At 39.9% G+C, this 22769-nt stretch overlaps 2 protein-coding genes, 1 non-coding gene and 2 pseudogenes across 5 annotated transcripts; 2 read left to right on the forward strand and 3 right to left on the reverse strand.

Moving 5' to 3' along the window:
• The first annotated feature begins 572 nt into the window (after positions 1-572).
• serac1 (serine active site containing 1) lies at positions 573-11571 on the forward strand. The gene is made up of 17 exons (XM_033648960.1): positions 573-695; positions 1384-1484; positions 1625-1661; positions 1767-1909; positions 3191-3280; positions 3846-3977; positions 4079-4200; positions 7172-7300; positions 7471-7584; positions 7815-7977; positions 8286-8436; positions 8541-8682; positions 8938-9038; positions 9896-9993; positions 10168-10350; positions 10447-10590; positions 10742-11571. Exons 2-17 carry the CDS (start codon positions 1391-1393, stop codon positions 10876-10878), a joined length of 1980 nt encoding a protein of 659 aa, XP_033504851.1. The 5' UTR covers positions 573-695; positions 1384-1390; the 3' UTR covers positions 10879-11571.
• A 1439-nt stretch (positions 11572-13010) lies between these two features.
• gtf2h5 (general transcription factor IIH, polypeptide 5) lies at positions 13011-14089 on the forward strand. Of its 3 annotated transcripts, none has more exons than XM_033648963.2 (3): positions 13011-13054; positions 13535-13620; positions 13748-14089. In XM_033648963.2, exons 2-3 carry the CDS (start codon positions 13586-13588, stop codon positions 13926-13928), a joined length of 216 nt encoding a protein of 71 aa, XP_033504854.1. In that variant the 5' UTR covers positions 13011-13054; positions 13535-13585; the 3' UTR covers positions 13929-14089. The 3 variants fall into 3 exon arrangements, with proteins under 3 accessions (XP_033504854.1, XP_033504852.1, XP_078029958.1); XM_033648961.2 differs by having other exon boundaries at positions 13042-13179; XM_078173832.1 differs by lacking the exon at positions 13011-13054 and adding an exon at positions 13066-13128 and having other exon boundaries at positions 13533-13620.
• A 694-nt stretch (positions 14090-14783) lies between these two features.
• Positions 14784-14929, reverse strand: LOC117271317 (U2 spliceosomal RNA; annotated as a pseudogene).
• Positions 14930-19580: 4651 nt separating this feature from the next.
• Positions 19581-19744, reverse strand: LOC117271308 (U1 spliceosomal RNA). The gene has a single exon (XR_004502860.1). It is a non-coding gene; the product is annotated as a U1 spliceosomal RNA (small nuclear RNA).
• A 962-nt stretch (positions 19745-20706) lies between these two features.
• On the reverse strand, positions 20707-20871 carry LOC117271316 (U2 spliceosomal RNA; annotated as a pseudogene).
• Positions 20872-22769: the final 1898 nt, after the last annotated feature.

Below are 22769 nucleotides of genomic sequence, written 5' to 3' on the forward strand. Positions count from 1 at the left end.
GAGAGTGGCTCTAGCAGATTCTAAGTACAACATCTGAGACTCCCAGGCCTCTGGTAGAGGAGTTTGAGGAAGACACCCAACCACCCCCATGGGTTTTCTTTTTTTTTTTTTTGCATGTTAAGTAAATAAAAAGTGTTCTTATAATGCTACAAGCAAACTATCACGCCCCACACTGCATGCGTTTAGTCTCTTTTTTGTATTTTAAAAAAGGTTTGGTTGTTGTTTGAATATATTTTTATATTCATTATTTCACATATCCTTGTGAACATAGAGACAAAAGTATGAGAGAGCATAATGGAAGATCAGAGAATAAGGAACAAGAAAGAGATAGACAGACAATGCCAGGGGTTACAAACAACTTGTGATACAGATAAATAAAAGATATGCAATAAAATTCTACCAAAAATAAATTAACATAGAATCTTAAACTTGAGGTGTATAAAGTCTTGATGTAGGATTCTGCTGCCTTTTTAAAGGTACAAAAAAGAGGGTTTGATTTTTAATACCTTACTTTTATGGATATAAAACTTGGCCAGCAGTATTTTTTGTTGTTTTTGTTTTCTCCTGACCGCGTCAGTTGCGGAAGATGACGTGTTATTTGTGAGCCGCGTTTTGTTGTGTTTATGAACACCGGGCGCTGCAGTCGTGGAGTACATCACGGTGATCTTTGTAAAGCTCATCAGTCGGTGAATAAGGTAATATCAGTGTTTAACACTTAAATTAAACCAGCACGGAAAAGGTACTGTAATCGGTCAGTTAGGTAGCTAACAGTTAGCAACTTAAACTGTCGGACAGCTCTAAGAGTAAAACGTTAGCTAAAAGCTAAACCTGGAGCAAGTTAGTGTTAGCTAACGGTTAAGTTAGCTTGACCCGTTGTTACAGTTTAACTTGTGTTTATGCTAACGTTAGCGTTATCAATGTCAGCTTGCTTTAGTGTAACATTAATCTGAATGATGGGTTAGACTGACTGACAGGAGAGGTGACAGCCGCAGCTGCCTTCCTTATCCCAAGTTAGCTAACGTTAGCTTGCGTTAGAGGACTTGTGAATGATTTAATGGCTTTACTAACTTAACGTTACATTAGTTATTTGATTAGATTTGGCGTTAATTACTGACACACGTTGGTTTATTGTTGATAATGTCAGCTGTTTAGTCAGTGGAGCCTTGATGCTGGATCGCTAACTTAACACAGCAATTTTGCTTCAGGTAAACCGTTTGTTTTCTTGTTGCTTTAAATTAACCTAGCTTAAGCAAAAGTGTCAGTGTCCACACGTCTGATTCTATGATGTAAGTTTCTAGTATGAGGTAGGCCCGGGGTGGAATAGATGATTAGTCCTTTGTGGTGGTTTGATTAACTTATCCTCACGCTGGGGGTGACCTGCAGGCGGAGGATGTCCGGTGCAGCCCTACGTTTGATCCGCTGTCGGAGACTGAGCACAACTGGGCCACCTGGAGTGAGGAAAGTGCTTCAGTGGAAAGATTTAAGTAAGTTATTAAGCAGACCTAATTGGCTTATGTGTACACAACTTTTGTCAGCAATCTCACAAGTACTCTGGCTTCAACCTTGATGCTTTTGTGAGTACAGCTTCCAACCCTGACCTAATATAGATTTATTCTTTATTTAGGGAAGTTTGCTAAAGTAACTGGTGCAGTTGTCTCTGGGTAAGTTATAGTATCTACATACAGATTTTAATCCTTGACTTCAATGAAAATCTTGTGTAAAAACAACTATCTATGTGTCACACCTTATCCATTGCCTATCTACAGGGGCTGTCTTTTTATCACATATGAAGTGGTGGCGTTGAACAAGGCTGTGACCATTGACACTAGTGCAATTCTTCAGGAGAAGTACAAGTCTTACGTCTATCTGAGAGCCACTCCCTCAGATGAAAAGGAGAACCTTACTGCAGGTACTGAAAGTCATTAGCCTGGACCTTATGTCTAAACTGGAAACTCATCATGTGTCCATTTAAAGGAACAGTGTCTGCTCCATGCAGCTTGGTCTTAGCAAAGTGCTGGAAACATCAAGTCCAGACTGGTAGAAAAGATTTCAGCACAATTACATCTAAGCAGTGTTTCACCTTCACAAAGCTACAGTTTGTAAAATTTAGGGGAATTTAGTGGCATCTAGCAGTGAGGATTGCAGATTGCAACCAGCTGAAACTTCTCCAGGTTTGAATTCCCTCAGTGTTCAGGTTAGCCGTATTATCCGCAGAAGTCTCCTCCTCTCTAAACAAACAGAGAAGGTGAGTAAAACCGGTAAAAACACTGAATAAAGCAGATTCACCTTACAAATCAGTGTTTTTCCTATGCTGTTTGGCACGTCACAGGCAGGCCCTTAGACCAGCACCTGCTAATGTGCGCTCACCTACTTTCTCTGATAACCTAAAGTGTGCTCACCCTATTTCTAATTCAGATGTACAGGAGGTTTTAACAGGGAGCCCGATAATTCAGGCTGGTTAAAACACTGAATGAAGCAGTTTCATGTTTAAAAAACTGTCTTTCTCATGCTCTTGTCACGGAGAGGCTGCGAACTACAGTGGCTGATGCAAAAATGTGAATGGCCCTATCTAGAACTTGTGTTTGGTTTTTCCTTTCTGGGCTATTGTAGAAATATCATGGTGCAACATGACAATCTCCATGGACAAGCACCAGCTCCCTATGTAGATATAATTGGCTTATTCTAAGATAATAAAAACAGAACAATTCCTATTTTCAGGTTATTCTACATTTAATAAAACATACTTATTATTTTATATTGTATTTCTGCCAATATATCCCCTTAAATCCTACACACCGAACCTTTATAACACCTTACAAAACTGAAAAAATTAGAGACCATTTAGAGATTTCATTTTAGTTTACATGTTTTGTTTTTGGACTTCCCAGACGAGCTAAACAATATCTGGACACACGTCACGCCCAGTGACGTCTGCCATCATTACTTCCTGTCTTTCCTTCCCTACCCTCTCTACTGTCTTTCCTGCCTGAACATCTGGGTCAGTTTGTTGACTGATCTCACTTCCATTGGTCAAGGTTCTCTTATTTTATGGAAACAATCACCTACCAACCTCCACCTAGATACCAAATAGCAACTAGTACTAAGGGGTTTCACTATCTTATTTTTTTTTTTTACTGAAATTAAAATCAGATTTTCTAGGTCATTGTACTAACTTCTAAATTGTGTCTAGGGCTCACATATAAAGCAAGGAAGGAACTTCATAAAGCTGCAAGACGGTTTCTGGAAATATCATCCAGGGTTTTGCTGCGATCACTAGACGGTAAGAAACTAAAAGTTGTCATTATACTGAAACTCATGTTTCTAAGTGAGTCCTAATAGAGGCACACATATTTTTTTTTTCTCACAAAACTACAGCTGTCCACTCATATGTATGTGTCATGTGCACATTAAGGCTAAAGGAAACACCTGCCTTCTACATGCACGTCCTGTTTTGAATGCGTCAGTTTGTGCATATTGTTATGTTAGCTTTGTTTTTATTACTAATGACTTTGTATTGTAAATGCAGTATTGTCTACAATTATGGAAATATGCGATATCTTTAAAATTAAATTATACTGCAGTAAGACATCTAATGAAATTACTTTTGACTTTTTAAAAATGAATAGCTGCCAAGTTGATGACACAAGGTTTGAAACCACAAGGTTTGTAACTTCCTAGCTGCTGTAAAAATATGAGAGTGGTCCTGTAGATACTGGTAGTTAGTCACTGTAGAGACAGTTAACACTCAATTTCACTGTGCCTTTAGGAATATTTATAGCACCCTTTACCCACGTTGTTTTGTAAATCTTCAGCCAGTCAGTGCGCTCTGTATTTGTATGTCTCAGAGCACTTCAGCCATGTCGATGCAGACCCACATGAAGTGGCATTATGGGTCTTACTGAAAAGGACAATGTCAGCCAATAAAGCCATCAGACTACAGGCTGTTCAGGAGCTTGCAGAAAATCGCCACTGGCAAGGTAAAATACATAAAAAATTGTTGCATATCACTTCAGGTTTACAGTATATACTGTACAACAGGTGAAGTGGGATAAGTTCACACTTTTTGTCAATAATGCAGACTACCAATACCAGACAGCAGCCCAGGTTATAGACCAGCGAACAGCAGTGGGCCTGGCCCGGACTCCTCAGGTAGACATTCGATTCTTCCTGCGCTCACCTGCACTGCCTGACCTGGAAGATGTAAGTATCTCCATAGAATAGTCTATAATATAGAATACCTCAGTATGTCTATTACTTGCAAACCACGCTCATCCAGGTTTTGCTTCAATACTAAACCATGATGGGCTCGAGGGGGTGCTCAATTATGGCAGAAAATCAAAATCATGATTATTTTAGTTAATGTTAAGATCACGATTATTAACACTGTTACTTACTGACTTTAGAAACATTATGCGTTTATTTAAATTTAAAAGAAAAACCTTAATGAACCTTAAATATTATTCAACTGAAAAACAAATAAAATGGAGAGGGAAAGACCCTGCATCTTTGGCAGAGGAGAATTGGACTCCAATCTATCTGAACAACATGCATGAGAATTAATTAGAATATAATATGTTTAAATATATCCCTGATATGGGGCGTTGGTGGCTTAGTGGTAGAGCAGGCGCCCCATGTACAAGGCTGTTGCTGCAGCAGCCCGGGTTCAACTCCAGCCTGTGGCCCTTTGCTGCATGTCACTCCCTCTCTCTCTCCCCCTTCACACTCATCTGTCCTATCAATTAAAGGCCCCAAAAATATCTTAAAATCTCTCTCTCTCTCTCTCTCTCTCTCTATATATATATATATATATATATATATATATATATATATATATATATATATGTCTATATATATATATATATATATATATATATATATATATATATATATATATATGTCTATATATATGTGTATATACAGTACAGGCCAAAAGTTTGGACACACCCTCTCATTCAATGCGTTTTCTTTATTTTCATGACTATTTACATTGTAGATTCTCACTGAAGGCATCAAAACTATGAATGAACACATGTGGAGTTATGTACTTAACAAAAAAAGGTGAAATAACTGAAAACATGTTTTATATTCTAGTTTCTTCAAAATAGCCACCCTTTGCTCTGATTACTGCTTTGCACACTCTTGGCATTCTCTCCATGAGCTTCAAGAGGTAGTCACCTGAAATGGTTTTCCAACAGTCTTGAAGGAGTTCCCAGAGGTGTTTAGCACTTGTTGGCCCCTTTGCCTTCACTCTGCGGTCCAGCTCACCCCAAACCATCTGGATTGGGTTCAGGTCCGGTGACTGTGGAGGCCAGGTCATCTGCCGCAGCACTCCATCACTCTCCTTCTTGGTCAAATAGCCCTTACACAGCCTGGAGGTGTGTTTGGGGTCATTGTCCTGTTGAAAAATAAATGATCGTCCAACTAAACGCAAACCGGATGGGATGGCATGTCGCTGCAGGATGCTGTGGTAGCCATGCTGGTTCAGTGTGCCTTCAATTTTGAATAAATCCCCAACAGTGTCACCAGCAAAACACCCCCACACCATCACACCTCCTCCTCCATGCTTCACAGTGGGAACCAGGCATGTGGAATCCATCCGTTCACCTTTTCTGCGTCTCACAAAGACACGGCGGTTGGAACCAAAGATCTCAAATTTGGACTCATCAGACCAAAGCACAGATTTCCACTGGTCTAATGTCCATTCCTTGTGTTCCTTGGCCCAAACAAATCTCTTCTGCCTGTTGCCTTTCCTTAGCAGTGGTTTCCTAGCAGCTATTTGACCATGAAGGCCTGATTCGCGCAGTCTCCTCTTAACAGTTGTTCTAGAGATGGGTCTGCTGCTAGAACTCTGTGTGGCATTCATCTGGTCTCTGATCTGAGCTGCTGTTAACTTGCCATTTCTGAGGCTGGTGACTCGGATGAACTTATCCTCAGAAGCAGAGGTGACTCTTGGTCTTCCTCTCCTGGGTTGGTCCTCATGTGTGCCAGTTTCATTGTAGCGCTTGATGGTTTTTGCGACTCCACTTGGGGACACATTTAAAGTTTTTGCAATTTTCCGGACTGACTGACCTTCATTTCTTAAAGTAATGATGGCCACTCGTTTTTCTTTAGTTAGCTGATTGGTTCTTGCCATAATATGAATTTTAACAGTTGTCCAATAGGGCTGTCGGCTGTGTATTAACCTGACTTCTGCACAACACAACTGATGGTCCCAACCCCATTGATAAAGCAAGAAATTCCACTAATTAACCCTGATAAGGCACACCTGTGAAGTGGAAACCATTTCAGGTGACTACCTCTTGAAGCTCATGGAGAGAATGCCAAGAGTGTGCAAAGCAGTAATCAGAGCAAAGGGTGGCTATTTTGAAGAAACTAGAATATAAAACATGTTTTCAGTTATTTCACCTTTTTTTGTTAAGTACATAACTTCACATGTGTTCATTCATAGTTTTGATGCCTTCAGTGAGAATCTACAATGTAAATAGTCATGAAAATAAAGAAAACGCATTGAATGAGAAGGTGTGTCCAAACTTTTGGCCTGTACTGTATATATATATATATATATATATATACACACACACACACATATATATATACACATATATATATATATATATATATATACACACACACACACACACACACACACACACACTATCCCTGATAGTCTGATTAACTTGCTCAATTTGTCACCAGTTGTGTTTTAGAAATAAAGTCACTGAGAAAGTCTGAAAAAGTCGCTAAATCAAGCAAGAAAGTCACCAGGTTGGTGACACAGAGCGCACTGCAGTTAAGGGAAGGGGTGTGCTGGATTTATAACATGACAAAATTAGAGCATCATTGCAAAATGGAATGTGACCCAGTGATCGTTTTTTTCTTTACTGCCTTGTTTTCATAATCGTTGGAAGCCAAAATTGTGATTGAAAATAAAATTCAAGTAATCGCCCAGCCCTAATAGGCTTTACATTTTTGACTGTCCCCTATTATTTTTTTGTGTGTTTCTTCAGAAATCAGATTGGTCATATTGTGTCTCTTGTTGGAAGCAGCTATCACATGTGTAGCCGTCAATCTGCAAGGGATACAAGCTATTCATCACTATTCATCTTTAACCTTAGCTTTACATAACACAGGTATATAAGATGATGACTAATATGTGTTAACTTCATCACAGGGTTTGTCAGCAGAGGACGGACTGCGGCAGCTGCTGGCATCTCTGCCTCAGTCTGAGGTGGACAAATGTGTTCAGTACTTCACTTCACTGGCCCTCAGAGAGAGCACCCAGTCTTTGGCAGCACAACGGGTAATTGAGATGGAAAGCTGGACTCAAGTTGGACATGCACTTCTACATACAGTCTTTTGGAAAGTGACTACCTAGAACTCAAACCAGCAGGAGAACAATTCTTTGTTCAAAAAGGTTGAAAATGAAAATCTTAAAATCCTTAATGAAACATACGCTCTCCTATGTTGCAGGGTGGTCTGTGGTGTTTTGGAGGTAACGGGCTGCCTTACGCTCAGAGCCTCACCTCTGTTCCCTCTGAGAAGGTGGAATCCTTCTGCCTACAAGCACTGGTACAGCACTCCAAGGTAATGATGGCCATCACTCATCTAAACATGATCTAGTCAACTTCCCCTGGGAAGTTGTCTGATTCCTTTTATTGTATACACTGCACACTGTTCCTTGAATTGTTTTGTTTTCTAAACACCTCAACAACTATTTCAGTGGACTAACGGCTGAGGAGGCTGTGGATGATTTTAATTGCTAGGAGAGGTGTATGTATATATTCTGAACTTACTGAAACACATCATGTCTGCAGGTCCAGAGCCACTGTGACCACATAGTTGCCAATGGGGGTCTGCAGCTCCTCCAGAGGGTTTATCAGCTTCGTAGAGACTCCCTGAAGATTCAGAGGAACATTGTTCGTATCATAGGAAATTTGGCGCTCAATGAGAGTGTTCACCAGGCCATTTCACAGTCTGGTAAGTCTGCAACTGATTATTCCAAAGAGAGTTCTGGTTATGTGTAATCTTGACTAGATGAAGTGAGGATGTGTAAATAGGTAGAAATCTACAGATTACTTGTTCACCATAACAAAGACAGTTTTAATGTTGTCAGCTAATCAACTGTTGATCACTCAAACATGCTTAACAGAAATTATACTTGTTCACACTTGTTTGTTTTCTGATTTTAATACTCTCTGTCCCAACTGTATTAAGTGAAAAATTAACAACAGATTATATTCAATCCAGTCATCTTTTGTTCTCCTTTTCGTCCTTACCATTTTCAGGCTGGATTTCTGTCCTTGCTGAGATGATGCAGTCTCCTCATGTCATGCAGGCGTCTCACGCAGCCCGCGCTTTGGCCAACCTGGATAGGGAGACAGTGAAAGAGAAATACCAAGATGGCGTTTACATCCTCCACCCACAAACACGTGGCAAGTAGGAAAATGATTGATTATATTGTTACATATTTTTTATGATACATTAGTTTCATTTTTTACTTTCTGTGTAAGCCAACACTCATCTTTGACAATCTGTTCCAGCCAGCCAATCAAAGCAGATGTGCTTTTCATCCATGGCATTCTTGGGGCAGCTTTTAAGACGTGGAGGCAGAAGGACCGCAACATGTTGGAAGAGGAGAAGGAGGAAGAAAGCAGGGATGACTACACAGAGTGTTGGCCAAAGGTGAAAAATCAACCTTATTACTGTAAAGCATTGTGGGTCCCCATAAAGTGTCTTTCCATGTTTTTCCTCCTACAATTAAATTAAATATTTGGAACAACTACGGATTGGTCATTCTGGCTAAAGGGGAGACTCAACAGTGTTTGGATTCTCCAGTGAAATGTGAGGTCTCACAAAGATAAATATAATCAATCTTGTAGAGATTAATCGTCTCTCACTATTGTTCTTCCGTGTTATTGTGTTCTCTTGTGTTAACAGTCATGGTTGGCTGCTGACTGTCCAAATCTAAGAGTACTGTCAGTGGAGTATGACAGTCACCTCAGTGACTGGATGGCCAAGTGTCCCGTAGAGAATCAGAGGTGAGCAATCTGTTATTGTCTCATGTCTCCACTGGTGTTTGATTTTAGGGTTGTGCAAGAATAGGATAATTATGTTTTCTCTAATTTAATTCTCTAAAATAATTTTCTTAAAATGACAGTTCATTCCAAAAATAAATAAATAAAACATATTTTCCTCTTACCTGCAGAGCTATTTATCAATCTAGATTATTTTGGTGTAAATTGGTGAGTGTTAAAAATATCAGCTATAGAGATGTCTGCCTTTTCTTGAATACAATGGACCTAGAGGGCACTCAGTTTGTGGTGGTCAAAGTGCCAAAAAAATTGTTTGAAAAACTCAACAGCATTGTGTCTTTCCAGAAGTCATCACTCATTTACTCAAGATAATCTACAGATCTTGTTGCTGACAGTTTCACATAGAAACTATTTTTTTTCCTACCGAACTACATCCACTATCCATATTACTGCCTACATCTACTCACGGTGAGAGGCTTGAGCTTGTGACCGTACGCAGTGTAAACATGAATGGCAGGTGAACTGTACCGTTAGCTGGCTCACTGGTGTTAAGTGAGCTTGCAGTAGATACACGCTTCTTTCTGCACGGTTATATTGGCAGGTGTAGTTCAATGAAGAGAAAATTGTTCCTACATGGAACTGCTCACAATTAGTTCAGTGGATAACCTTGACAGTTACAATACTAATAATCTATTTTGCACAATTCATCCAACATTATCACTACTTAATGCTAATCAAGCTACAGTTCTTAGTGAAATTCAATGTTTAATCCTCCCAAATGATTCAGTATCTGCTATGCACAGTTCCAACAGACTTTCAATGAGTGACTGTTAGTATTTCTTGCTTTGCTTTGGCCTCTTCAGGAAGTCCTTGGCCTACAGAAGTCAAGAGCTGCTAAAGAAGTTAAAGCTGGCAGGAGTCGGAGAGAGGCCTGTGGTCTGGGTAGCCCACAGTATGGGAGGTATTTTCTAAAAACTTTCCTTCCACTTTTCCATGTCAGATTTTTACTCGAATCCCTTTGACGCAACATTAAAAACAAATGGCTTGGTGTTTTACACCTGTATGTGACTGTATTTGATTTAAAAGTTGTGCTTACTGTGTGTCTGTATCCTCTTGTGTTTGATTTTTGCATCAGGATTGCTTGTGAAGAAAATGCTGCTGGATGCCTCAGAGGACCCAGATATGCATGGACTGTTAAATAACACCAAGGGCATTATGTTCTACAGTGTTCCTCACCATGGCACCTTTATGGCAGAGTACTCAGTCAATGTCAGATATCTCCTCTTTCCGTCAATAGAAGTCAGAGAACTTTGTAAAGGTAAGTGAATAAAATAAATTTTGAGCTCCAAGACTGTTTATGTTTCAAAGATATCGTTCAGTATTTAATGTGATTGGTTGTCCATGTGTTCTTAAGACTCACCAGCACTGCGCAACCTGAATGAGAACTTCCTGAACATGGCCAAAGAAAAGGAATTCAAGGTGCTGAGCTTTGCAGAGAAGCTGCCAACAAACATTGGTCCCATGATCAAGATACTGGTGGTACCAACGCAGTCAGCAAGTATGTAACACAAATGCAGCAATAGGACATGTGTATCTGTGATGTATATCTTAAATATGAATTCATGAGCAAAACAAACACATATCTTGAAAGTGATATGTCTTATTGTTCTTTGACCTCTTACCTTGAGCCTGCTCTGGTTTGGTTTCAGATCTTGGCATTGGGGAGCTTATCGAGGTGGATGTAGATCATCTCAACATCTGCAAGCCAGAGAAGAAGGAATCATTTCTGTACAAGCGCAGCCTCCAGTTCATCATGGAAGCTCTGCAGAGCTACATCAGCCACTGACTGAAACACATGAACAGAAACACACTGATAAAACCTACTTTTTACTTGAAAGGGGGATCGCACTGATAACCCCCACCCCCAAAACCAAATGGAAACATAACTGCCTCTCCTCATTGCACATTAACATAAACATCCACTAATGTGATCATAGTATAGTTAGGAAAACAAATATATTTTACACACTGATTTCTGTCAAGAATTGTCAGTTGTGAGGAAAAGAACATTGCTTACTTTGTTGTCCTAGCCATCCTCTTGGATTGGTCTCTCTCATGAGTGAGTTGAGATTTTAATTATTTTAGATTTTACTATCTGACACTTTTTTCCATTTCAAGTTTGACTTACCAGTTTAACATAGGGCATATAATGCTCAGACATGATTTATTTAAAGATGCACTGATATGTCTTTGCCACTCCTGCTCCTCAGTATTTTTGACCAGAGTTGTTTAAGATTTTATTTTTTAAATTAATGTATTTTACTCTAACCCAGTACAACAACCATATCGTCTGCCAAAACAGATTCCTTCCTGAACTTAAACCCAAGTGGACCTGTATTAATATTAGTTCAGGTTGCTATATTTATTTATTTGTAGGGGACTAATCGAGCAATTGGTTTTGAATCTCCGTGTGTTTGTAGTCCGAACTGCCACTACAACGCTGACAATGAATAAATGTATGAAGCTGGAGTGAGTCAAACTTGTCTATGCTCTGCATCATTTTCATCTCAAATACTCTCTGCAATGCATATCCTCTCTAAATGTTTTTTAACATTAATTGATTCGTTAACTATGTCATTTGATGCAATATAACAGTGATAGTCAACTTGTTGCCCATGAGTCAAACAGTCCTTGATAAGGTGCTGCGCAGCGATACTGTTGGTGGATGTAGTTCAGTGACCTGCCGACCATTTTCTAATTTGCAATGACAGTAAATTGATTACCGATTACCCAGGGTCCCCATGGGAGGGGGTCTCAAAAAGCCTGGAATGAAAAGTTTGGTTTTGTATGCACTTTTATTTCTAAACAACTAGTGCCATAACTAAATTCAAATTGGTGGAATAAACTGGTTGTAAGACTGAACTTTCTATTTGAAAAAAAAAAAAAAAGAAAAAAAAATAGCAGATGCTCCCTGAGGCACCTTTCACCCCTTAAAAGCGCAAAATGGTTTATTCTGCCCCTATAAAATTCATCTCTAACACAGCTAGAGCAAAGTGAGTGACTGCTTCTGCTGCTGGAGCTCCAACATACACATTTATGTCTTTCCCTAAGAGAGGGAAATCAGGGTCATAAAAAGAAAAGAAATGTAAGGAAAGCAAAGCAAATGGATTTTGTAAAAGAACATTTCAAAAGATGCGTGAGAGAGACATGGATCAAGAGAAAAACGGCAGGGGGCCCACAGAAAATGCTTCTGCATAGGGCCATGAATTTGGTGCTATGTCCCTGCTGATAAATGTTATTAATGTTTGTTCATTAAGTGGCTCCTAGCCTTCTGTCACTTAGCAAAAGAGGCCCCCAGGCAAAGCAAGTTGAGTATTCCTCCATTAGACTATTGTGGAAAATGTTGTAAATCACTGAGCAAGATTGCTTCATGATAAAATTGGACGTTTATATATTTCTCTGCAACCAATGTGATGATGTACCTTTATCTGTCTAATATATAATTTACTGCAAAACGCAGACATTCCCAACTGTTTATTTATTAACAGCTTTACGATGGATGTTGAAAACTTGACTCTATCATATTATCTATCCACATAACTCACTGCAACATTTACCTGATTCATTGTTGATAAATAATGTTAATATTTATGAATGATGTTGTACCAAATGCACAGCCAGACAAACATTTAGATGGTTTGTGAGTGTGAAGGAGTGCAAACAGTCCAACATGTTGTGTTCTCTTGTGACAAATACAGACATGAAAGGTGACAGTTATTTAGGGAGCTCTCAAGTCTGGGTCTACCAGTATTCAAGTGGAGTTTCTACTTATTGGTAAAAAACAAAACAAAAAAAAAACTGATATTTCTCCAAGCTTCTGCACCTTGTTTAAAAAATACAGGGTGAATAGTAAACTCGTGCCTGTGGAGGGCAGCATAACGCTTTATTAGCATACAGTCTGCCTCATTAGAAGAAGAAATGCGCATCTCTGGTATCGTGGAAGATTGTCCCCGGTGCACACCGTACGTCATCTCAGTTCCACAATACTCTGAAACGTTAGCACCATTAGCAGGAAACAATTGAAGCTATCGGGGAGAGGAAAGTCTGTCTCTCGTCCTGCTCAGCTCCTTCGCTTGACTATAGCTTGGTATAAAAATATGAATTGGCGGCGTGTTAATATTTTAAAATGGCAGTACTTCGCAGATTATCTCCAGAGTTACGTACTTTTGAACTAATGATATCGCTAACAAGCTAACAAGGCTCAAATAAAATGCTAACGTTAGCAGTTGTATTAGCGTTGCTTAGCCCAACTGTTTTTGTTTTCTCTGAAGTACGTTAACGTTAACTGAGACCGAGACACAAACTCTTCAACTTCTAACATTTTCTTCTCACTTCTCAAACTTTGTTTTTTTTTATTGATTTACTGTCCTGAGTTAACCTTTAGCCGCGTTAGCTTCATGTTACCGATTAGGAAAGTAACGTAACACATTTTGTTACTGCAGGTTTGAGCATTTTAATTGGCACGGACTGCTGACTTCTCTACAACTGTCAATATGGTCAACGTACACAAAGGTGTCCTTGTTGAATGGTAAGTAAAACTTTGAGACAAATACATAACAAGTATATGTATTACCTAATTCCGTTATAACTCACATGTGGGTATGATGTAATGACTTAAGATGTTTCCCCTTGCTCCCCTCTGCTCTCTGAACCAGTGATCCTGCCATGAAACAGTTCCTCCTCTACCTGGACGAAAAAATGGCCCTAGGAAAGAAGTTCATCCTCAAGGACCTTGACGACACACACGTCTTTATCCTGGCAGAGGTGGTTCAAACCCTGCAAGAGAGAGTTGGCGAGTTAATGGACCAAAATTCATTCCCTATCACACAGAAATAACACTCAACTATTTCAATGAACTTTTTTCCTTGGGACTTAGGTTAGTTTAAGAGTTTGTCTTTAAACAAACATGGTTTGCAATGTTTTGACTGTAGACTGTAATGGAGCAGTTGCTCATTTTTTGTTAAAATAATGTAAATTAAAAAAATGTCATTTTTTTAGTTCTTGCTATCCATTAATTCTGTCCATTGCGAAAGTTGTTGAGTATATTGAATTGTTTGTGGGTTGGTTTAAAGTGCTGGCTTGAGTTGCCATTTTTACATCTGCGTATGTTTTTTTTTTTAATGGAGGGCTGATGAAAGCATAGATGATCAGAGATCCAAAATAAAGAGCTTTGATGAGACAAACATGCATAGAGCTTCAGAGTTGGGTGTAATCCATCAATTAATTTGGCAAACAATAATGGCCTTTCCACATTTAACCCCAAAGCAACTGGGTTTAGGACTGAATTTTAGAAATGTTGACATCATGAGTTCCAATTCATGATTTGATTACACACCAAGAAAACATTAAATTATTTTCCCTTCATATTATAAAAGATCATTTCACCAATCATTTTGTACTGTACATTCTACATACATGATGATGATGATGTAAACATAATTTCAAAGAACTTCACACTGCCAGGAAAATACAGTATTTCTGAAGGAAAAACACTTAATTATTTGCCTGAAACAGTCACATGAAAGGATACTGTCTCTCAAGAATGTTGCCTGGTACTGCTGCTATGAAGCTCATCCATGTTACGTTGTGTAAAACATGTTGATGGTCCTCTACATGACACATCAACTGTCTTATTTGTATACTTGGGGTTTCCAAAGTACCTGGAGGTGCCTAGTGATTTTCACAGTTAAAGAGGGGTGCACCATTCTTGGAAGTACTGCAATACCAAGGTGAGGGGTGGCATGGATGGAGCAAGTCCCAAATCCATCTCCAAGTTCCAAAAAGTCACTTTAATTCATGAACCGATAGAATTGATTTTTTTTAAATATAAAATGTATTAAAAATACTACAAAATAAAGTACAGCCCAGGATGCAATTCCTGTCACAAAGATATGCCATAATGCACAGTGCAAACAATAGAACAGTCGAGTGCATCAACACTGGTAATCCTGCCTTGTTTGCAGTCTACCTTTAGTTATCCAAGGAGGCATGGAGACATCTGCAGAGAATCACAATGTCCACCCTGCTGCAGTGCCAGCCTTGTGATAGCTGAGGGTCTAATGGATACTGCTGCGTTCAAATGAAACTTGTGAGCTCGTGTTTACAACATGGGAAGTTGTGAACACAATCTTGTGAAGTCTGAGCTCTCAGAATTGTTCATCTATGAAGTTGTAAATACCACAAAAGGGGCATTCATACTGACTCTTTTCGTTACCAGGGAATTGGATTTTTTTCCCCTTTTCAATATCTGTGTCTTCCACTTGAAAAGCTTGTCACAATACTGCCTAGCCATCTATCTCCTTCCTATCCTCACATGAATCACCACTGTCTTTCTTCAACCACTGTATTACCCTCCTTTTTCCTCAATGACAAGAAATGTGCATTGCATTTCTTAGTTTATCTCTCTGCAATTAAAAATCAAACGTTTGGGCCCTCTGTTCAAACATTTCCCGTTGGTTTTTTTTCTGTAACACAATTAAAATGTCTATTTTTGTTAAGGATGTGCAAATGAAGCCTTATGAGGCTTTGGGGCTTTTTTTTTCTATTTGTGCCAATAAGTTTTGAAGCTTAGGGTCTTCAAACACAGCCGACACAGTGACATCTGGTGGTAGACTGGTTGACTGTAGACTCCCAGCTGAATCATAGAATTCAACTGTAGACTACAAATCACATACCAACATGCAAATTTTAAGTAAGTGTAGCAATTTTACCTGACACCAGTGACCGGACAGTATTTCTGCTGTGTCCTTTATTTACCCTGCTTTTTTGTGATGAATTTACTTTGTATCAGGAACAAAAATTAACAAGGGGAAATGTGAAATACTGTGCCTCAACTGGAGGGAACCAGTAGAACACCTCGGCCTCATACAAAAAAATACAACAATCAAAGTCTTAAGAGTACCTATCGGAAAAGACATGGAAAAAAACAATTGGGAGTCAAAATTACCCAAAATTAGAGGAAAGCTCCTCCAGTGGCAGGGCAGAGACTTATCCATGACTGGGAAAGTCCTTGTTATAATGGCCGAAATCCTTCCCTTTCTGACAAATTTGGCAGCAACATTCCAAATCCCCCATGGTTTTATGAAAACACTGAGGAAAATCATCTTTCAGGTCATGTGGGGAGGGCAACACGAAAAACTAAAACATGAGAATGTACAGGCCATTAGAGAAAGGAGGCAAAGGTTTCCCAGACATGGAAAGTAAAGTGAAGGCTATGTTTGTGACCCCAATTATTAATGCATACCTGAAGCCACAGGCAGGCCCGAGTTAGGTTCATTTTGTCATGTTTTGAGTGGGGTGGGATGTGCTTAGAGCATAGGAGAAAAGGCCACCCCAAACCATACAAAATGAACAAACCTGGCCAAAAATTTACAGTGTAGTTTTTTCATGTCTAAAAAATTGTGCATGTCAACTTCAATTGGACAAATTACAAGAGCAGGCATTGAACAGGTTCTGTCTCCACTGCACTCAAGGTTAACTCCCATGGGCACACTGACTGAAGAAGATTCAGAAACAATTTAGTCCAATGTAAACATCCCCATATTGTTAAAAAAGCACAGCACATTTGGCTTGGCAGATTGTCCACCAGTAGAGGGGTGCTCACAAGGAGCAGAGTGCAGCAGAGAGCCAGTTCCCTTTTCAGACCACCACAAACTGGATTGCTCAGTAGAAATCCATGGTTCAATTAGGTCTGGTCCAGACACTTGGAAACTCAACACAAGTTTATTAGACAACCCACAGGTGGTGAAATACAGGGACAAACTTAATCAGTGGTTCACATTGCAACCTTTGTTTGACTCATTGGGAGAAGGGTGGGAGGATGTCAAACATGAAACAAGAGCTTTCTTCATGGCCGGAGGTAAAAAGGCAGCTGCAAAAAACGAGCCCTCCAAAAGAGACTGCAAGCTAAGTTGCAGCATTACTATCTCCATTTACTGTCAGGTTTTGATGTGAATGAAGATATTGTAAAATTAAAAAAAGACATGTCCAGATTGTATGAGAAGAGTAGAAGGGTGCTCACGAGGAGCAGAGTGCAGCACCTAAAAGAAAATGAGAAGTGAAGCCGCTATTTTTTTTAATAAATTGGCCAAGTCCAGGCACTGAATTGAAGCTGTTTTAGACAGAGACAAAAAAGAGGTGAGTGATCCTCAAGGCATACTCGGGGTTGTCAAGTCATTCTACAGTGACCTCTATCAAGACAAATCCATATCCGAACAGTCAATCAGTTACTTTTTGTCCTATGTAACAACAAAACTTCATAATACAGACAGAGACCTCCCGGGGAGAGACTTGACAACTGATGAGATAAACAAGGCCATGCAGAGTAATAAATCTCCTGGCCTTGATGGCCTGCCCAAAGAGTATTGCAGCACTTGTTGGGACCAGTTTAAAGATCCATTGTTGCACGTGTTTAAAGAGTTTTTCAAGAGGTTCCAAGTGCCTGTACCAGACCTAATTGAGCCATGGATTTCTACTGAGCAATCCAGTTTGTGGTGGGATGAGAAGGGGACTAGCTCTATTGAACAGGTAAGTGGTTCACAGTGTTTACAGTCCTTGATAATGTTTTGAAGTGTATAAGAACTGGCATCCAGTCCTTAGATGACACTGGGCCACTGTTGGGACAAGTCAGCAAAGGCTGGTCAGCTGGGAGGTCCTCCTGGGAATGCTGTATCTCCTGGGGGCCTGGAGTTGCTGGTCTAGGTGTTTCTGGGTGGTGATCTGTGGGGCTGGAAAGCCTGCTGTTCCAGGTTGCTCTGGGATGTCGCCTTGATGGGTTGAACCCTGCTGGTCTGCCTCGCTGGTGGATTCCTGATAGGCTTGAGGTACCTCTTATGGTGAAGGCTCCTGATGGTCAAACCCTACGTTTGACTGTCTCGTTTTGTTTGCGTAGGACTCAGGGCAACTCCTTAATGTATGGGTGTCTGACCCACAGAGATTATATTTCAATGGCCAGTCACAGTCTTTGGTATTGTGGGCTGTACTTTTGCAGTTTCTGCAGAGGGTGGCGCTGCAGCTGGCTACAAGGTGAGATGAACAGCCACACTTCCTTCATGTCGTTGGTTGCCCAGCATAAAAATACATGGCCCCTAATTGGTTCCAGCTGGATGGTGGAAGGCAGGTGGTGAAGTCAATCAGCATTAACTTCTCTTCTCAGCCGCACATAAAAACGCCTGGTCCCAGTTCTAATTCCATCTTTGTACCTTTTTCCCTCATTTCCATGCTTTGTAAAAAAGGTACAATGAAAAGACAACCATGTGGCAAAAAATGTGAAAAAAACAACCACTATTTAATATATTAAATTGATGATAACAGATATTACACTTAACTTTAGCCAAACTGCCAGGTAGTGATAATTTGAATGGCTCAGCAGTAAAGAAGTGATTCACCACAGTTATTCTCATTGACCAGTGAAACATCACTTCCAGGCTACAATACACTGAGACCATCAAAGCCACACAAAAACATTACTTACACATCACTACATATACGTTTCAGGTATGTACTAAAGTTACCATAGCAATCTTTACATGATTTTTACCATTTATGACGTGACATGGTATGAAATCAACTTTTATTAATATTTACAAAACACTCCATTCAAGCAATTTTACTAGACAAGAGTCATCTTATGTGTGCTGATATCTTACTTATACAGTCTACGGCTGATATAAATTATAACAGCGCTGGGACTTTTAACTACGCATGTATTACTCCGCCTTACAGGTGTTCTGAGCCGTTAATTATTTAACCGTTTATTAGCCGACATGAAGGGTCGTCGTAACAAACTTTGCACCGCAAAATTGAACATTTAACCACAAATAGCGTTTGAGTTCAACTTTGAATGGTCAGAAAATGACGAGGGGATGGAAAGAAGCCTGAACACTTGACTGCAAATATCCAGGTTTGCTCATTTAACATCAGAAGACGACGCAACGTGCTGATGAAGCTGTTCCAACTCATCAGCATCAAACGTATTCATCCGAAGCGACGGTCAACAGGCTTATTTAACTGGTTCAAAATAAATGGAAAAACACAAATGTTACCTACATGATACACAGCAGCTGGTCTGTGGTAAAGTGTGGGCGAGTTAACACAACGTAACAAGCTAGTGTGCAGAAATGTGTTGGTGTTGTTTGGCAACAGTACAGTCTATTTGTATTGGCGGAGCCACATAAATCTGTTGCCGCTTTTTACAGTTGATAAATGCGCTTGTAAAAGTGTTGTATGAAAGCAAAATGACACTCGAGATCGTGCTGTTGTACTGAATATCAGCACGGCTGTGATTCGGTTGTAATTAGGTTGTAAGCACCAGGCCGTTAGATGAAATACAACACAACGACACTCGCTCTCATCGTTATATGCTTAGTTAAATAGCATCGTAACAGACAAAAAACGTCAAAAAAATGTCTATCTACACTGCCGATTTATCTGACGCATGTGTTCTACAGTGCTTTGCCTTTCTCTGTTCTTTTCATTGTACACCGTTATCAGGGGAGAGCGCGAACGCAGTCCCCCACTACCAGAAATTATGCAGTCGAGATTCCCACATTTGGGGAATTCGCAGAGGTCAGCTCAATCGGAGTGCAATGACTGAGCCTCGCCCTGGGTGAACCACCTTCTTGATCATGGTATCTCCCCTGCCAGGTAAGTATGACTTGCACAGCTTTCACACAGGGCACTCATTCACAGTCATACGACGATAACTCATGGTGCTGGCAATATATAGACATGACCAAAACCACACACTATAAAGGCTCTGATAATCTACACGACGTTCATATACAAGAAACTTTTTTGTACTAAGGCTGACAAAAATAACTAGTATTTTACTTGCGAAAAATCGGCACTTATCCCATCATGCAGTGCTGTATAGCCATATCAAAAGCTGCCCTAACATAACCAGAATACCTATTTATCTCCAATAAGTGAATTAAAAACCTGAGCGAGTTCACACCAGACAAAGCTAAATTAAACTGCAATCAAGTGTTGTTTGACCTGCATTTTAAAAAAAATCAGTGGAAAGAGTGAAAAACACGTTTGTCTCCTCACATTACAGATACTTTGACCTGCTGCTGGTGGGCAACGGACGTTCTGCTGCTGCCACCTGTTGGTCAGGAGTGTGAACAACGCCTAATTAAAAATATATCTATGCTTCTGTGTTTGTAACTAATAGAAAGAAGAAAATAATATTACAAATAACGTGCAAACATATGAAAAGTATTTGCCTTTCATTTGACATATCAGCACAAACCAGACTGGGAAAACAGCAGCAGAAATTATGCAGAGTGGATATTCACGTTGGGGGAATGAATCGATTAATCTGACTGAACTGGCAGCTCATCGTCTCACTCAACAGGTACTGCTTCAATTCATTTTACAGTGAGATGTATATAACATTTACTCAAAACGAAAATTATAGACACTGCAGAAAAGTTCAAACCCACCCAAAGTTACAAAGAAGTTCAACAAGTGTGTAAATTATGTCATAATGCATGATTATTAGGAATGTGCACCTGTTACAGGGGCTCAGTCAACATATAACCAATTTCCACATTACCATCATGAGAACAGCAAAACACTCCGAGAGCGCTGAACATGTTTGTATTTGACAATTTAGGGGGGCACCTGACTCTGGAGGTACTACAATACCAGATAATTGTGAGGAGTGGACAAAACAAGCCTCTATTCCATCTCCCTGTTCTGAAATAAACTATTTAATATATTAAATTGATGAGAACAGATATTACACTTAACTTTAGCCAAACTGCCAGGTAGTGATAATTTGAATGGCTCAGCAGTAAAGAAGTGATTCACCACAGTTATTCTCACTGACCAGTGAAACATCACTTCCAGGCTACAATACACTGAGACCATCAAAGCCACACAAAAACATTACTTACACATACCATCAGGGGAGAGCGCGAACGCAGTCCCCCACTACCAGAAATTATGCAGTCGAGATTCCCACATTTGGGGAATTCGCAGAAATCGGCCCCGCCGCCGTGCAAAGCCCACTGTAGACTGTAGACAACCGCCGCCTCCCATTGGCCCGGAGTCTACAGTTGCCGGCCGCCCGTTGGTCAGAAGTCTACAGTTGCCGGCGCTTCGCCGCGCTCCAATGGTCACAAGTCTACAGTTCGCACGCCTCCCCGCCCCCTTGCGGTGATTGACACTTGGCAGTCAACGGTTTTAGGAGATAGGAGACAGCCAAATTACGAGCGTCTATCAGGACTTTTTTCCGAAAGCCTGTCAAGAGGGGCAAGTGCCAGCGATTTAAAAAAAAAAAAAAAAAACATATATCATACATATAAGATACGTGTAGCCTTGGCGTGTGTCCATTCATTCATTCATTCATTCTAGCGGATAAACGTGTATTGTTTAACTGTTGATTGTTATTCTTTAGTATAGCTCATTTAAATTGGGTAAAGTCATATATATATATATATATATATCTGTATATATATATATATATATATATATATATATATATACACATACATATATATATATATATATATATATATATATATATATATATATATATATATATATATATATATATATATACACACATACATACAGTACAGGCCAAAAGTTTGGACACACCTTCTCATTCAATGCGTTTTCTTTATTTTCATGACTATTTACGTTGTAGATTCTCACTGAAGGCATCAAAACTATGAATGAACACGTGGAGTTATGTACTTAACAAAAAAAGGTGAAATAACTGAAAACATGTTTTATATTCTAGTTTCTTCAAAATAGCCACCCTTTGCTCTGATTACTGCTTTGCACACTCTTGGCATTCTCTCCATGAGCTTCAAGAGGTAGTCACCTGAAATGGTTTCCACTTCACAGATGTGCCTTATCAGGGTTAATTAGTGGAATTTCTTGCTTTATCAATGGGGTTGGGACCATCAGTTGTGTTGTGCAGAAGTCAGGTTAATACACAGCCGACAGCCCTATTGGACAACTGTTAAAATTCATATTATGGCAAGAACCAATCAGCTAACTAAAGAAAAACGAGTGGCCATCATTACTTTAAGAAATGAAGGTCAGTCAGTCCGGAAAATTGCAAAAACTTTAAATGTGTCCCCAAGTGGAGTCGCAAAAACCATCAAGCGCTACAACCAAACTGGCACACATGAGGACCGACCCGGGAAAGGATAAGTTCATCCGAGTCACCAGCCTCAGAAATGGCAAGTTAACAGCAGCTCAGATCAGAGACCAGATGAATGCCACACAGAGTTCTAGCAGCAGACCCATCTCTAGAACAACTGTTAAGAGGAGACTGCGCGAATCAGGCCTTCATGGTCAAATAGCTGCTAGGAAACCACTGCTAAGGAGAGGCAACAAGCAGAAGAGATTTGTTTGGGCCAAGAAACACAAGGAATGGACATTAGACCAGTGGAAATCTGTGCTTTGGTCTGATGAGTCCCAATTTGAGATCTTTGGTTCCAACCGCCGTGTCTTTGTGAGACGCAGAAAAGGTGAACGGATGGATTCCACATGCCTGGTTCCCACTGTGAAGCATGGAGGAGGAGGTGTGATGGTGTGGGGGTGTTTTGCTGGTGACACTGTTGGGGATTTATTCAAAATTGAAGGCACACTGAACCAGCATGGCTACCACAGCATCCTGCAGTGACGTGCCATCCCATCCGGTTTGCGTTTAGTTGG

The sequence above is a fragment of the Epinephelus lanceolatus genome, chromosome 13 (assembly GCF_041903045.1).
Source record: "Epinephelus lanceolatus isolate andai-2023 chromosome 13, ASM4190304v1, whole genome shotgun sequence".
Classification (NCBI taxonomy): Eukaryota; Metazoa; Chordata; class Actinopteri; order Perciformes; family Serranidae; genus Epinephelus; species Epinephelus lanceolatus.